The sequence below is a fragment of the Manduca sexta genome, chromosome 11 (assembly GCF_014839805.1).
Source record: "Manduca sexta isolate Smith_Timp_Sample1 chromosome 11, JHU_Msex_v1.0, whole genome shotgun sequence".
In the NCBI taxonomy this organism is placed as follows: domain Eukaryota; kingdom Metazoa; phylum Arthropoda; class Insecta; order Lepidoptera; family Sphingidae; genus Manduca; species Manduca sexta.
The window spans coordinates 450,304-466,022 of NC_051125.1; the positions used below are offsets into that span (position 1 = coordinate 450,304).

Here is a 15,719-nt window from a genome sequence, read left to right on the forward strand (position 1 = left end):
AACGATTTCGATTGTTTATTCCTGAAAACTTGTTCTTCGAAACTAGTCGAACAATGAAAGTTAAACTTAGAACTCCATTTATTAAACTTATTTCAATGAATATTTTGTTTTTCAGCACTACGTACAAAGTTTTAAAAGAAAACATTATTTTCGAATATTATTTTTATCTTCAAAATTATTTTAATTCATTTTCCTTAGGAAGACTAAGTTCAATTACCTTTCTTTTGAGATGCGTATTACTAACCCTACATGGGACAATTAGTGAGACGCCGATATAAGGATATATTGCTGGTGAAACAATACTTCTGTCACAACTAACTCTATATAAAAACACAAGACACAACGAGACTATAAACTTTTCGCCAACCAATTTCCCATGATGTGACAGAGGGCGACCCTTTCGCTTTATCAGGCACAAATTCCAATGAGTGACTTGTGTTTTAATAGGAAACTGTATATAAAATTTGCGCGTTCTGGGAATTGAGTCTACTATCTCACGATTTACGATCGTGTCAATAAATAATCGAGTTTTATTCAAAAATTAAGTTATTAAGTGAATATGAGTCACGGGTGATATTTGAAGACATGACGAAATCTAATTTAAACTTACAGGGACATTAAAACTGTAGAAGACTCAACGACCAATCGCTGCCTAGAACGACAGTTTACGGTAAAAACTAATTTCGAGTTAATTGTTAACTGTGTAGTCTACTACAATGTTTAGAAATCGAGTGTTTATAACCTCCACTGTATCTTTTAAGGGTAGGTAGATGTGAAACTAAAGTACTTTCTTGGCCTTATATTTATGACCATACGAGCGAGATTATCATGTGCCCAATTCCAGTTTTAGTCAAATCATTTTTTTTTATAATCAATAATATTTCCAAAGTTTTTAGTATGTAAATTAAGTTTTACTAATTATTAATAAATCTGGGTACTTAGTTATATCGACCAGTCGTACTCAATTTTTTTTTATACATGTCACAAGATGTTATAGTGCAAGTCACAAATTAAATTAATTGACCTGCTAAGTTCTTAGTCATTAAAATTTAACTGTTTATTTATTTTAATAAACGTATCCACAATTAACGGAATCATTTCATACCCACAGGGTTAGCGAACAGCTGGTGATCTACTTTTTTTATTTAGGTGGTATTTTGAAAGTCACGTGGGCCACTAAACGCTCAGCGGGCCGCATCCAAAACCCTGGCAGGTCGTAGGTCAAGTATAACTGATCTAGACAAAATGAATTCTAGAACTAAGTTATTGAATGCGAATAATTCCGAGTTAAATAAAAAAATCTCGCCATGCGAGTATTAAAATACATTATTCTATTTTTAACACAATTTCAAGGTTTTTACTTAAAGCGTTTCGTTTTGGCAAAGATTTTTCCGTTTATAACCAGCGTGGAATTAAATTAAGGAAATAAATGGAAAAATAAGTTCTCGTTTTTACATTTCCATTGGTTTATAGTGACATCACAGATCAGTTTAGCACTAGACTAGAATACACGTAAGTTAGGTGACCTTACGGACTTATTTCTGATCCTATACTAGCATACAAGTCTTGTATCATTTTGATTCCAGAGAGATTTTTAACTCACAAACGAAATATTTGCGATTCATTTTTTTTTCAGAGCAAGAATTGAACCAAAGTTCGTTTCATTATAAAAAGTTCTTGTTCAATATGAAGTTCAACAGAACAAGAGCTCGAAAAATTTCTATAAAATGAATGGTGAGTGATGATACCTGAAGTACAAACATGAAGATGTCGCGCAACATGTGCGGCACTTGTTGTGCAACAATTGTTTAGTAATATGAGAATACATTTTATATATCGTTAAATTTAACGACCATTTTCAATTACCAAACCCCTTCTCAAGGGGACCTCTGAAGCTTAACAACCAACAGACTTCAAAGCAGTGATACGGTCTGTTTTGATAATGTCCTATTGTATGATCGTTAAGAGATCCTTTAAGGTTGGTTAAACTGAAAATACATCTTATTTAGAGATAATGGTGTTAATTGTCACGGAATCGCTCAGTTTTAATGTTATACAAATATTGCAATTGTTATCGCGTAAATTCGATAATTTATGACGGGATTACACCCCGCACTCGTTTTGATAAAATACTTCGCAGTGTTCGTATAAAATACATTAAAATCTAGTGGACTAGAATGGTTGGACCGCGTCTGTGGACCTGAGGCTTGTTTTTGAACTTTTAAATTTTAAATAACAGCAAACTGGGTATTTATGAAAACAATTTTTAATTGTAATCGGACTACGTTTATGTTACACATGATTTTTATTTTTTATTTTTCGCATTGCAATTAAATATACCACGGTTTTTCTTTTTTAAAGAAAAAAACCCAGAAAAATATATTAATATTATCGAAATACAATGCTTCTGATATAGTATATTATTTCAGGATACTAAAATATAAAGAAATGTGTAACGTAAAAACAAATTTTCTCTAAGTCTTTCTATTTAACCGATTATAAAGGGACATTTCTTCACAGATTACATTATTTTATTACACATATTTGAAAATTCATATGAAATATTTTATTTCAGGCGAAACATGTTTGTCAAACATTACAAAGAGTGTATTGAGATCATTGCGCCCAAAACAGCATTATTTATTCACTGTTTCACTAGATGTTAGCGAGAGAAAATAAAATTTTACCCATTTGTGAATTTTCCTTTGATTGATTTGCAATCCTTCAAAATAAAGTTTTTCTTTACAAAATATTTAAATTATAATTTATTTTTAACATAAAAAATCTATGAATCACATTGTTCACTACACAAACTATATTTTCTATCAAACAGGTTTAACCCGCGGGTAAAAACATCGCAAGTCCACGACGCGGCCCGCGTATTATTACAAAAATATAATACCTCACCGTGTGACGGTCCTCCCTTAGCTCACTAACAGGTTAGACGCCTAGTTTACACCTAATTTGTGGCAGTGTACGCTACTTGGACCACTCGATAGTGCTCCCGCGTTATCTTATCCACTACGGACGCGTGTCCGGAGACCTTGGCTTCCGCGAAACCGCACGCCCACGCGAACCGAAGCCCTAAAACTTTCGCGCAGCCCGCGGACTAGCACCGAGTATGTAGTTGTACGTGACTCCCTACATGTTTAGCATTGTTGACGGTACAGCAGTTGAGCATTGTCCACGGCAGCCCGCGACGGAAATAACGCGCTGACGAGATGTTAGTGATAAAAACAATAACGACACGCGTAAACCTGAGCTAACATAAACACATTAAACACGTTATTTCTGGTGTTCTACACAGCACACATTTACACAACATGCAATATGGAAGCAATTTGGACAGCTGACCTGTCGCCGGATATACACAATACACACAGCTACACAGTACACACTACTGCCACAAATAAGTATATGCATAATATTATGTATGAAATACATGTAAGTACATAAGGACACGAGGGGCGGGTGAGATCGTATATAGAAAAAACAAAATACAGAAAATATACAATAAACTCTATTTAAACATGAAATTTATTAAAGATTAAAAAACATACAGAAAGTTTGTTTTACACAAAATAAAATAGGACGGTGCGCGGGCGCACCGGCGGCATAACATATTACATACTGCGACAGGTCGATATTGAGAGTCCATATAATAAAACATATCATACGATACGATACGAGTACATACTACGCAGTACACATATATACGAGTAGTGTATCAGGTCTCAGGCAAGCAACTAAACTCACTGCTGTCAACTGTCAACGGTCAACGGTCATGTCGCGCTCCGGGCTCGGGGCTCTGGCCAATACAAAACTATATCAAATCTTACAAAAATACTTATCACACTACTCTGAGTGCCCGCCTGGCCCCGGCGGCCGGGCGGCACCCGCGCGGCGCGCGGCCACTACAAAAATATTCATCGATTGGAATGGTATCGTCCGGCACTCGGCACTCCCGCCCTCACTGGCCGCTCCTCTTCTGCGTCTTAAAGCTAACCGACAGGACCTGCCCGTTGAGCGTGTACCCGTTGAGCGCCTGGATGGCCATCGCGGCCTCGTCGTACTCACGCATGTTCACGAACGCGAACCCCTTGTTCTTCTTCGTCTCGGGGTCCTTGATCACCTTGATGGAGTCGATGGCGCCGTACGGGCCGAACAGCTGCCACAGCGCGAGCTCCTCCGTGTCCTCGCCGATGTTGTACACGTAGACGGTGGTCTGGTGCGGCGCGGGCGGAGCGCCCAGCAGCGGCACCGGGCTCGCCGGCGCGCCCAGCAGCGGCAGCGGCGTGTGGTTCGTCGCCGCCATCGGGTTGAACCGCTGCTGGCCCTTGTTGATGAACGGCAGCGCCTTGCCCGGCGAGGGCAGCAGCGGCGGCGGCGAGGCCTGCGGGAAGCCCGGCGCGAACGCGGCCCGCGCGCCGAACGCCGCGGACAGGTTGGTGCCGTTGAAGGCGGCGGGCGCGGTGCCGTTGAACACGGCGGCCGCCGCGCCGTTGTACGCGAGCGGCGCCGCCGGCACGCCGACGCTGACGCGCGCCGTCGGCCGCGGCGCATTCTTATTCGCATTGGGTTTATTGGCGAACTTGACCACGATGGCGCCGGAGCCGGGCAGCGGCGCTTGTCCGTTCATGTGTTTGATGGCCTCCTCGGCCTGCTGTCGGCTCTCGTAGCACACGAACCCGATGCCCTGCGAGACGCGGCTGTTTGTGATGGTGCCGAACTGGCCGAAGATCGCGTTGAGCCGCTCGAGCGTCATGTCGGGCGGCAGGTTACTGATGTACAGGTTGGACTCGGTATCGGGCTTGTGGCTCACCTTGTTCTCGGGGTTGAGTAGCGCGAATGACACTTTGAGCGTCTTGCCCTGCATGAGCAGTCCGTTGAAGGCGGCGCGCGCCTTCTCCGCGTCCTCGTGTTTCTCGTACTCGACGAACCCGTAGCCGCGGTTGGCGATCAGCTTGCAACTCTCGATCTTGCCCATCGCGGAGAACAGCGCGTACATCATGTCGCGCGTCATGAGCTCCGGTATGTAATTGACCATGAGTTTGGTCGGTGACACATTGCTGGTGGCGTCGCCGCCGCCATTCTCCAATTCGTTTTTTATCATTGTTCTTTTATTGTGAAAACTACACTACGTATAACAAAATACTACTAAAAATCACACCACTGGACGTTGGTCACTTCATTTGCGAACAGTAAAACGAACAAAGAACGAAAACAAAAAGTTCTGTGGCACTGAAACGACACGGCGTCGCCGGTTCACAAGTTCATCATCACACGAACCAGTTTGTTTTTGGAATGTTACCAGGATTCGCCCTTTTGTTTGGCACTTGTGACATGTGATTTATCGATGAATTATTACATTTCACTTCATGTATTCACGTTAATTGATCGACTTTAGATGATGTAAAAATTAAATCGCACGTGTTTCGTTATTTGGTTTCTGTCAAATTAATATTTTTTTATAAATATGTGTTCGCGTGGCATATTTTTATGATTTTGTCTATGGTATCGTTGTAAAACAAGAGTTTCACTGTGACATAAAGACGTATTTACACTAGTTTTTTGTAAAGAAATTATAAACAAATACGACTAATAACATATAGTATATGCAAAAATATTTTATTACATTTTCAGTCCATTAATAATTTATTTTCGCAGTATTGAGGTGATAAAATATTTTTTTGTATAAGATATGTATGCAAACCAGAGACAAGAAAAAGACGAATTTCAATACTATGCAACGATTACATTTTTAAAAATGGCAACCCACACTTGCTTCTGTCGAGAAACAGCTGTTCTCCCAAAATTCGAGTCTGATTGGCTATCGTTAGAATTATTTATCTCTGTCACTTCAATGTTTTACGCTATAGTTGTCTTTTTCGTTCAGAATTTAGGAAAAACAAGTTACCGAATTTGTCTACCAACTTAAGCAAAAAATCTGTCATATTCGCGAAAAGCTATTGTTATAATTTAAATTATTATTTTGGATTTCATAACAGAAAAAATACAATTTTCATAAAGTAAACAATGTTTTTAACTAACGTTTTGTTGAAGAAAGCGAAAAGCAAGTGAGTTTTTGTTAAACCAAGTATCAGTTTATATAACCTAAAATATGATTTTATATACTAAGTATCAATATTTTTTGTTAGATATATAATGGTTCTAATGGAGAGTGTTGCATCGGGACACCACCAAATGAGAATAAGGGAACGTTTGGCGGACAAACTGGAATTTGTACGATTCGACCCTTACAGTAAGTATTCAGTAGGGTCATAACCTAAAAAACATGACTGCCTCCTGAATTCCAACAACACAGGACTTATTTGGAGCATTAATTACTGAGTGTTCTTATTGTTTGAATAGAATGATTCTGATAGCACCGTCACCATTAGTTACAATAATTTCATACTGTAGTTCTGACCAAACTTTATGACCCAAAAGTCACTATGTTATGGAATTTGCAATGTTGCTTGTGATTATCATCAGAATAACTATAAAGGTTGACTACATTGAGCGTAATGGAATATTTCTAACCTAATCATTGAGCAGGACATTGTAGTTTACAAACATTTTTCCTTTGAAGAACATTAATTTGTTTTATTAATTAGATTGAAATTATTTTTTTTGGATTTGTTTGTAGTTGCGAGTTGGTAGGACCTTTATAAAACTGAATAAAATTTGAATATGTTTATTCTAAATCTTTTTTATATGAAAATACAGACAAATGTAATTTGTCACATCAATACAATTTATTCAGTTAGTTTATGAGTTGAATCTTTTTTTCAAGACTGTGTAATTTTTTTTATTAAAGATTTTACACAATTTGTATTTTTACATAGTAAACTATTTTTACAAAGATTGTGTTTTAACTGTTGGCGTGTTGGGGTTCTGATGTTCCCGATAATTCAGACATTTATTTTTTGTATTTGTTGATTAATAATCTCATATTTACTTCCAGTTCAACAAGAAAGCCTCTACAGGGAAAGGAAAAAGATCAGAAGTATGAAATCCACATGGACACCGAAAACATATAACTAGATATACCAAATAATTGTAAGTAGGTAGATATTTATAAGTTTAGAATTAACTCTGGCAACAAGATTATGTAAGTTACTGCTTTAAAAATTTAATATATTTGTTTGTCAGAATAAATGTTTTTTATTTATAATATCAATATTTTTGAGTTAGAAAACAGTAGCCGTTGTCACAAGAATTCAATTTTTTTTTTATCATGTTTAATGTTATTATCTGTAAGTTGAATAAATAACACATTTTACCATGCGGCCCTGGGAATCTCACAAAGGAGCTTTGCACAACTGGTACTATAAATTTAGTAATAAAGTATAATGATAACATCACTCTGAGGTCCCACGTTGGGCAAATGGATATTAGGTTTTTTCTTCCTAGTATCAGGCCGGAGTCTGAAATTTTTGTTTATTATTTTACTTTATAAATAACCCTAAATGATGCAAGGTAGGAAGCTTTGATTTGGTATTTTAGTGTAAATTTAAGTCGGCTATCTTTAATGCAATAATGTAACTATAAGAAAATTTGCTTTGAAGACTGACCATAATTTTTGTAGATATTAAAATATTCACACAGTAAAAATAAATTATTATGGGATTGGGAATTACGCAAAAACTTTTTGATACCAATTGATTTGCTAGCTTAAGAGGGCTAAACGATTTTATGGGTATGCAACCAATGTTGGGATATTTTTTAAATTAAATACTATTTTTTAAATACTATTTGCTTAAATTTTTTTCTAAAATTGGGATGAAACATTGTTTTTAAACATTAAACGCTGTATGGGCGCGAGTCCCATTCTTCCTATAATCCTGGGTGTGTCAAATGGCATCACACAGCCATCTGCTTTATCTGGACAGCATCGCGCTTACCATCAGGTACAGAGCAGGCATTTTGTCTTGTCAGAATAAAAAAAAATATACTGTTTATTACGTGACGATTCGGTACATAGCAGCATAAAGGCGTGGTTTCAAGTAATATTCGTTGCGTCCATATCTAATACTAGGGTAATATAAACGCGTAGATGAGTATGCGTCTGAGCATAGTATGGAGTGTGAATGGGACCCATTGCACAGTCAGAGACGTAACTAATTTTCTGCAGCCGCCACTGGCGGTAGGCAGTCAAACACACACCAATTATTTATTAGAGTTGGAGAGCGTGGCCATTGTCCACATTTACAGATGTTAGGTCATTTATGTGCGTCAAAATTTAATCAATTAATTTGTTTTCAATTTAAAATCTCTTTATGATCATGCTTTTACAGTATATACAGGGACATAAGTAAAACAAAAAGGTTCCCAATGTTATAATTTAATATTAATTGAAACAAACCAATCTTGGATACAATGTGTTCTAATCACTAGCAAAAGAATATCGAAACATTATATTAAGTACAACTAACAAATTTCGCATTAAACAGCAACGTGTAGTTATGTTTATTAAACCAGTTTAGAATATATGCTTTACGCTTCGTCCTTATAGCTATGATACGAAATAAAATTTAAAGATCACGTAGATGTGACTTGTGACGTCACATCCTTGCAAAGTCCTTGGGCTGGACCGTGTCAGCCTAAAAGTACGTAGATTTACAATTATTAATAGTCGGATATTCTTATTCCACGACTTTAACTGTTACTTCCGACTTGGCGCAACAACATGGACACTGCATGGATGTGGGAATTTACAACTGTTAATACTTTATGAAAGTGAAAAATTATCTTATTGGCAGTATGTTTTTGTAGTCTTAGGTTGAATTCATCATAACTAGATGGCGCTACAGGTACTGATTACTGATTGAAATAATACAATATTTTGATGGAGTTACAAAAAAACAATTACCTATTTATATTGGGTGACTAAATCTTTTTATAGTTTAATATTCATATATTTTATACGCAATGTATTTATTTTAATTTCTTTATCACATCTACTAGATCTTTAACCTTATGATATAACTGCAAGTAATAATTTCAAACTTAGTGCTCTCTTATTATAATGCAATAACCATGCCTTTTTTATGGCGTGCTACTGTGCTAATGTGATGAAAAATAAACTATGGATCCACACGATCGACATGCCAAAACTACGCCTAGCAGGGGAATAAAGCAAGTATGATTTTTTTAGATTAATGCAAAAGAAATATATAATGGTATCTCTAGGAGTTGATTTTTAATTTGTTGAATATGTTTAATTCGATAATTTGTCCGGAATTACTTGCGCGTCTTCTAAATCATTCAACTGCTGAGGAAAAGTAAGATGATTGTATTTTAGACGATTGTTGGCATTGGCCGATGTGTGCTTCTGAAAATAAACTACAGTTGGTATCAAACAGGAATATAAATTGAAATAATCAATTATAATTATAAAAATTCCAAAACATTACATCATTCGTGGGTAGGCCAAAATCTGAATTTTCATATCACATTCCCTACAGATAAAATTTCGATAATTTAACTACATACGACTAAATTAAAAAATTTCAACTTTTTATCTTAAAATTTATGAATATTATTATCCAATCCAAAACGAACGTGCAATACCAATTCCAATAGAATAATTCAACATTTAAAATTTCGTGTACATTTTAATAATCGATAAACACTTATTCATATTCTCACTATGATTTTTAAACCTAAAGTAACATTCTAAACGACATAGATTTAATGAAGTGACGCGACGTGATTGTCGATATTTGAAGATAATCGATTTCTGTAATCGATAGTTGAACCGATTTGCTTTGGTCAAAATTATTTACAACTTAATACTGTGACCTTAAAGGAATACATACCTTAACGTAGGAAATTAACGTATAATTTGAATTAAATTGACTAGAATCCAATATTACAAGTACTTAGGCACCTAAAATAATTCTTATGATTATCATATAAAGGATTGTCAGGTTGTGAAAGATGTGCAATGCATATTTTCACGCAAAATATCGATGTTGGGAAATGGATAAGAAATCTTGAAACACAGATGTACTTATTTTAATAACAAACGCCAAAAGATTTAAAAGTTTTATACATTATCCATTCCCCTTCAGAAATAAGATATACAATAATATCGCCATAAATTACATAAAATTTGTTTAACAATATGTTGAATACTCTTGAATACAATTGTTATGAGAAAGAAACTGTAAACACGTCGAAATATTAAAATATGTGGCTAAACACATAAACCGATTCTGACAGAGCCGCACTTGGGATACGTTAAGTGGGTTAAATACCCACATGCCGCTTGAATGCCAATCTTTGGTTCTCAGAATCAACTTATATGGCCCCAAATCAAACAAACCTTAATCTACTTATGTACATTAAAATGTGAATAATCTTTGGTTAAAGTTTACGTACATATAGAGGAATTTCATAGTATTTAGACATTGAAAATATAGAAAGTTTGGTCCGCTAAGAACAAGTGTAGTGTTTCATGGAATGATGTGGAATTAGGACTTTGTTAAGGAAATATTAGGAAGACCAGACTTTAGTCAGTGTATAATAACTACTGTTGTTAGGTTTATGGCCTACATAAGTTTCAAGGAAATAAACTTGTGGAAACGTATTACTTATACGATCGATGACGCGATGATTACGTCCGGAAGCAGGCTTCAATTTACAAAACCTGATGAGACTCAAAACAGCATTTAGAAATGACATCTAAATTGCCAGTATTGGCACGACTGATTAATTATTTCTACGGGTTAGGGAAGTGGCCCAATTGTGGACTAAAGTAAAGAAGTCATGGTATGGGTTAGATCACAAACAACGTAGCAACTAAGGAAATGGCTCGTGGTATATTTTAATCCATATAATTATAATATCATAAAGTAGTTTAAAATTTTAACTGTACTTATAATTAACAAGTATATTAAATAATTTTGTAAACCTTACACCTTGAAAATATGCCATAATTGAATAAAATACATAATATTAAATATTCGGCACATATCTTTAAATGTCGCAAATTATGGAGAAAGAACAATTTTATATTCGAAGAAATGTCATGGAAGTTATAAATTGAATTAAAATATATTAAAATTATATTACAACAACGAGGGATTAAACCCCCTATTAACTTGTACTGAATACGTATCTGTATTAATAAAAATGTACTTTATATTAGACTAGAGACCACTGAATAACAAATGTTATGTATATTGGAAACAGCATTTTATTGTCCCCTGAAACTAGTGCTTACAATACTAATCTCCATTTTCACCAACACCCTAACTTAGGGGACTTCTAAATTTTGATATCATGGATTTGGGAAGCAAGATGTTCTCCCAATATAAAGTAGCCCCTAAGTCTACCAGACATTGCTGAAAATGGACATAAATTACTATTACTAGCAAATATTAACTACTGTTGATTAAATTGTTCTTTGATAATACAAAATTCATATTAACTTTGGCATTTAGAAAAGTGATATCCGTATTATATTAATTCGTAGATATTATGACGTATAACATTACCCGTAAACATCCTGTTTAATATAAACTAATATGATGGAACAATTATTGCCTGCTACTAGCGCTTAAAACTGCCACCAAAGTGGTTCCCCAAAGGATACTTAAAAATTATAAAATTAATTATTTCGGGTAAAAATATTGGTATAGTATTTAATAATGTTATATAACAATATGACCCCCCGATGTCCTAAATCCGCTACTTAATATATCTCATTCCGTCATATATTGAAATAAATATTTACATATAATTTACACATGAGCTGCCCTCTTGGTGTCCTTTGGCTTTGGTGTTGAAGTTATCGATAGTGCGGCGGTTCATCGATGCACCGAAGGTTAAAAGGAAATATCGACATCGATAAAACAGCCGCGTAGAATTATGTAAAGATAATTCCGAATTTATATCTACTTATAATCAGATAAAATCTTTGATCATAGAAGCGGCTTATCGATATTTGTAGTCACAGAAAAATAAATCCAAAACGCCACATACCTTTTATCAAACGTAAGCACTGTTAAAAATATGACGCTCTCATTGATTGACTTTTAATGGTCACGTGTTTGTTGACCAATTATAACACTAAATACCAATCTTAGATTTCTTATAAGGGCATGGCAAAGTGACCTGCACCTTAAGGTAAGTGCAGTGGGGTCTAGTATCGACTGACGAGAGATTATTCCGAGTCGACAACGCCGTCCTGTTTAGTCGTGGCGTCTAGTTTTATTTCCCTGTGCTATTCCCCGCATTGTCCTAATTACGCACTAGTAATTCACTTTAGAGATCACTGTCCACTCAGTCAAGTCATCTGCTCCAGCAGGGGAGCGATGTCGGGATACTTTCATGCAAAGAACTCCGTCTTACTGGCCATGTCCAACTCCGACTCCTCCATCTTGTACATCTCGATCAACTGAGAAATAAATTATGCTCGTTTATTGATTATTTTTGATTCGTAATGATTAATGTTTATAGAAATGTTCGATATTGATGTAAAACTAATTTTATGTTTAATTTTACTTCCGACGTTGTAAATTTTTGACGAATTTATATTCGAATACAATAGCAGTTCTGTGTCAGAATAAATACTTTAGGGACACTTTTTCTTATTGCCTTAGTACGTAACTCCGCAGCATCCGTTGTCCACGGACTACAGCAATGCCAGAGGCACATTCGGGCCGTTGCCTATCGGGAGATGAGCACTTTTTTTAAACCTCGTTTAAAAGACAAGTCACAGCGCTCGGGAAACGCCGATACAGGGAGTTCATTCAAAATTATGCGCGTGCGCAGCACAAAGGACCGTTGAAAGCGAACGGAGTGACTGTGGACCGTGCTACTGCAGACTATAAGAGATTCTGAGTAACATTGTGAGTAGCTGTGATCCATGTATCTGTTCTTGGTCGTTTTAAATAATAAAAAGTAATACATCCATACATATTATAAAACAAAGTCCCCTTTTCTGTCTGTTTGAATGTTATCGATTTTTTCAAAATCTACTGAACGGATTTTTATGAAATTTGGAATTGAAATAGTTTAAGACCTTGGCAAAGTTATAGAAAGTATTCTATCCTAGGAAAAATCCTTCACGCTGGTGAAGCCGCGAGCAAAAGCTAGTATGTTTAATAACATAAACATACATCAAAATAGACACTTACGTTGTCAACATCCTTGGACAGTTCCTCCATTTGCTTGTCATGGGTTGCCTTCAGCTTATCCTTCTCTCGGTTCTGCTTGATGGTCTGAGTCTAGAATTTAGATAAGTGTTTGCATCACCATTTTTAGATAGCAACAAAAATACTACGCAGAGCTGAACAATTTGAAATGAAACTTTTTAGTTACCCCACGATAATAACCACTTTCGCAGATAAATGGATTTTCCAAATTTGTTGTTCCACCTTTGTAATTTATAATTATTATTTTCACCTACTCTCCCGCTACATCTCACTGATTGCTAACTTACTACTATTACAAATATGGAAGTTTGTAAAAATGTTTGTTTGTTAGAAACAAACACAGAAACAACTGAGTGTATTTGAGTGAATTTTATATTTTCCTGGTCAGCCTATACCTTTAGCTTTAAACCGTGATCTCACCTTGCGTTCGTCCATGAACTTCTTGGTGTTGTTCTGCTTCTTCTCTCGCAGACGGCGGTCCTTCTCCTGTTTGGTCTTGAGCGTCTTGTCGTTGGCGACCTCCTTGCTAGTCTCCATGCTGATCTTCGCCTGCCGCGCGTTCATCTCCTTCAGTTCCCTGGTTAAAATTATGTACTGATTAGGTTTGATAAAGAGCGATAGCCTAGTTGGTTGTGGAACGGACTACCGAGACGAATATCCGCAGGTTCAATTTCCAAGGGCACACACTGGGCAATGATGTATGTATTCTTTGTGAATTATCGCTTGCTTTAACGGTGAAGAAAAATATCGTGGGGAAACCGGCACATCTGAGAAGTTCTCTATAGGAATTTCGAGGGTGTGTGAAGTCTACCAATCCGCACTACAGCGTGGTGGACTAAGGCCCAATCAGTATATAATACAGGGCTGATATTATTATTATTATATAGGTTTGATTAATGCCACTATTATTGCGATGTTTTATAACCCGTGAATGTGGAGTATAATTGTTGTACGCGTTTTAGATCAGGTGTACACAAGAGATAAAGGATAGTGCTGTCTTTCTCTTTCTCGATGGCGATGGCGGCAAAGGTAAACGCTCCGAAATGCTCGAATATTTGTCAATTATGTTAAATGGTGTAAAAGTAAATATTTCGTATATTCGCCCGTTTTTTTTTGCCTTTTATCCCTACATGAATGGTTAATGAATTTAGAATTAATGTATCACACAGTTCGATAAATATCACATGGATAAAATTCAGCAACTTTTTATATAGGAAGAATCTACTTATTTATTTTATACTTTGTACAGGCGGTCTTAATGATTTACTTTCAATTTTGGAAAAGACTTTCACATGGAAACTCCGGGCAAATTGCTCTCTGGCAATTCTACAGACTAAACGAAGCCGTATTTTTGCGATCAACTTACACCATTTTTTTTAAATTTTCAGCAGTAGTGCCCCATTGTTTCAGATATAACAATCAATAGCACAAACAACCAAAAAAATATTCGCAATTATTTTAGATTCAGCATCTTCCCTCACCTCTCGTGCTTAGCCTCGAGCTGCTTGACCTGCGCCTGCTGCGTCTGCTCCATCATCTTCTTGAGGAGTTCGCGCTGTTCGTTGAGGCGGCTGCGGGCGCTGGACCACTCCTCCACGCGGTGCTTGGCCACCAGCTCGCTCCACGCCGTGGATTGCTCGTTTACTAGCTTGCGGAATGCTGGGTCGTTGCTGAGCTGGTCTTTGCTAAAAATAGTTATAGTCTTGGTTGTTATTGTAAAATCATCTTTAATTTTATAAAGGTCCAATATTTTTTTTTTTTATTTTGTGTCTGTATCGATTTTAAGATTTGATCTATATCAACATTTTCAGCAAAATTTTTGATAGCATTACTTTTTCATACCAATCCCATTGCCATGTTGTAGAAACATTTTTAATTTAATAATTTGTTTAAATACCCCCCTGAAAAATGTATTAAAATGTACAATATTTTTTCTCTTACTTCTTCCCCTTGATCATCTTCTCTAACGCGGCGCACTGCGACTTTTGTAAAGCCATCTTCTCCTTCGCGTGGCGCTTCCTCATCGCCTCCAGGTCCTTCTGCTGCTTCCTGCCAGTCTTCACGAACCCTTTCTCTTGCCGCAGCGACTCTACCGTTATCGGGTCGAACACTAGAGGTGGTTCTGGAAATAAGAGGACAGGGATTCTGAGAAATTATAGGTGTGTTAGTCATAGGTGTATTTAAAGGGGGTCAGTTGGACCGTGCTCGTCCCAGAATTGTGTGGTTACACACAAGGTGTTGAGACAACCTACTAGCACATTTTTTTTCAAATAACCAAAATTAAGTATTAAATCTGCAAGTATACTGAAGATATTTTTTTAGTCTAGAACAAGTGCCCTTCTTGAAAATGACTAATTAAATTTACTTATATGTCTTATGAAGTTATAGGTCCATTCACTTATACTGTTGACAGTGGAGGCGCAGTGGTTGTTACGTTGAATGTTTAGTAAAAGGCCACGGATTCGATCCAACACCAAAACATTTTTGCAATAGGTACTTAATATAACAAAGCATGACACGAGTAACGACAGACAACAAATCAAATGGAAA

At 36.4% G+C, this 15,719-nt stretch overlaps 3 protein-coding genes across 5 annotated transcripts in view; 1 reads left to right on the top strand and 2 right to left on the bottom strand.

Annotated features, from left to right (window-relative positions):
- Nucleotides 1-3,498: 3,498 nt before the first annotated feature.
- On the bottom strand, nucleotides 3,499-5,521 carry LOC115451386 (ELAV-like protein 1). The gene has a single exon (XM_030179682.2). It carries the CDS (start codon nucleotides 5,111-5,113, stop codon nucleotides 3,971-3,973), a length of 1,143 nt encoding a protein of 380 aa, XP_030035542.1. The 5' UTR covers nucleotides 5,114-5,521; the 3' UTR covers nucleotides 3,499-3,970.
- A 318-nt stretch (nucleotides 5,522-5,839) lies between these two features.
- LOC115451387 (39S ribosomal protein L33, mitochondrial) lies at nucleotides 5,840-7,157 on the top strand. Its single transcript, XM_030179683.2, has 3 exons — nucleotides 5,840-6,077; nucleotides 6,159-6,262; nucleotides 6,968-7,157. The coding sequence occupies exons 1-3, from the start codon at nucleotides 6,037-6,039 to the stop codon at nucleotides 7,045-7,047; spliced, it is 225 nt and encodes a 74-aa protein (XP_030035543.1). The 5' UTR covers nucleotides 5,840-6,036; the 3' UTR covers nucleotides 7,048-7,157.
- Nucleotides 7,158-8,331: 1,174 nt separating this feature from the next.
- The window catches only part of LOC115451385 (1-phosphatidylinositol 4,5-bisphosphate phosphodiesterase), an 87,264-nt gene continuing 79,876 nt past the window's right edge, over nucleotides 8,332-15,719 (bottom strand). For 2 of the 3 annotated variants that reach the window (XM_037437624.1, XM_030179681.2), the window contains exons 18-22: nucleotides 15,111-15,291; nucleotides 14,651-14,854; nucleotides 13,590-13,746; nucleotides 13,152-13,241; nucleotides 8,332-12,409 (exon numbers count right to left, since the gene is read on the bottom strand). In XM_037437624.1, coding sequence (XP_037293521.1) covers nucleotides 12,341-12,409; nucleotides 13,152-13,241; nucleotides 13,590-13,746; nucleotides 14,651-14,854; nucleotides 15,111-15,291 — 701 coding nt within the window. In that variant the 3' untranslated portion in view covers nucleotides 8,332-12,340. Of the gene's footprint in view, nucleotides 12,410-13,151; nucleotides 13,242-13,589; nucleotides 13,747-14,646; nucleotides 14,855-15,110; nucleotides 15,292-15,719 lie in introns of those variants that run through there. The other variant, XM_037437625.1, reaches the window with a different exon arrangement.

Coding starts and splice junctions, on each gene's coding strand:
- LOC115451387 (XM_030179683.2), top strand. CDS start 6,037: ATGTTTTTAACTAACGTTTTGTTGAAGAAAGCGAAAAGCAA. Junction 6,078..6,158: donor TTGAAGAAAGCGAAAAGCAA/GTGAGTTTTTGT, acceptor ATTTTTTGTTAG/ATATATAATGGTTCTAATGG. Junction 6,263..6,967: donor TGTACGATTCGACCCTTACA/GTAAGTATTCAG, acceptor ATTTACTTCCAG/TTCAACAAGAAAGCCTCTAC.
- LOC115451386 (XM_030179682.2), bottom strand. CDS start 5,113: ATGATAAAAAACGAATTGGAGAATGGCGGCGGCGACGCCACCAGCAAT.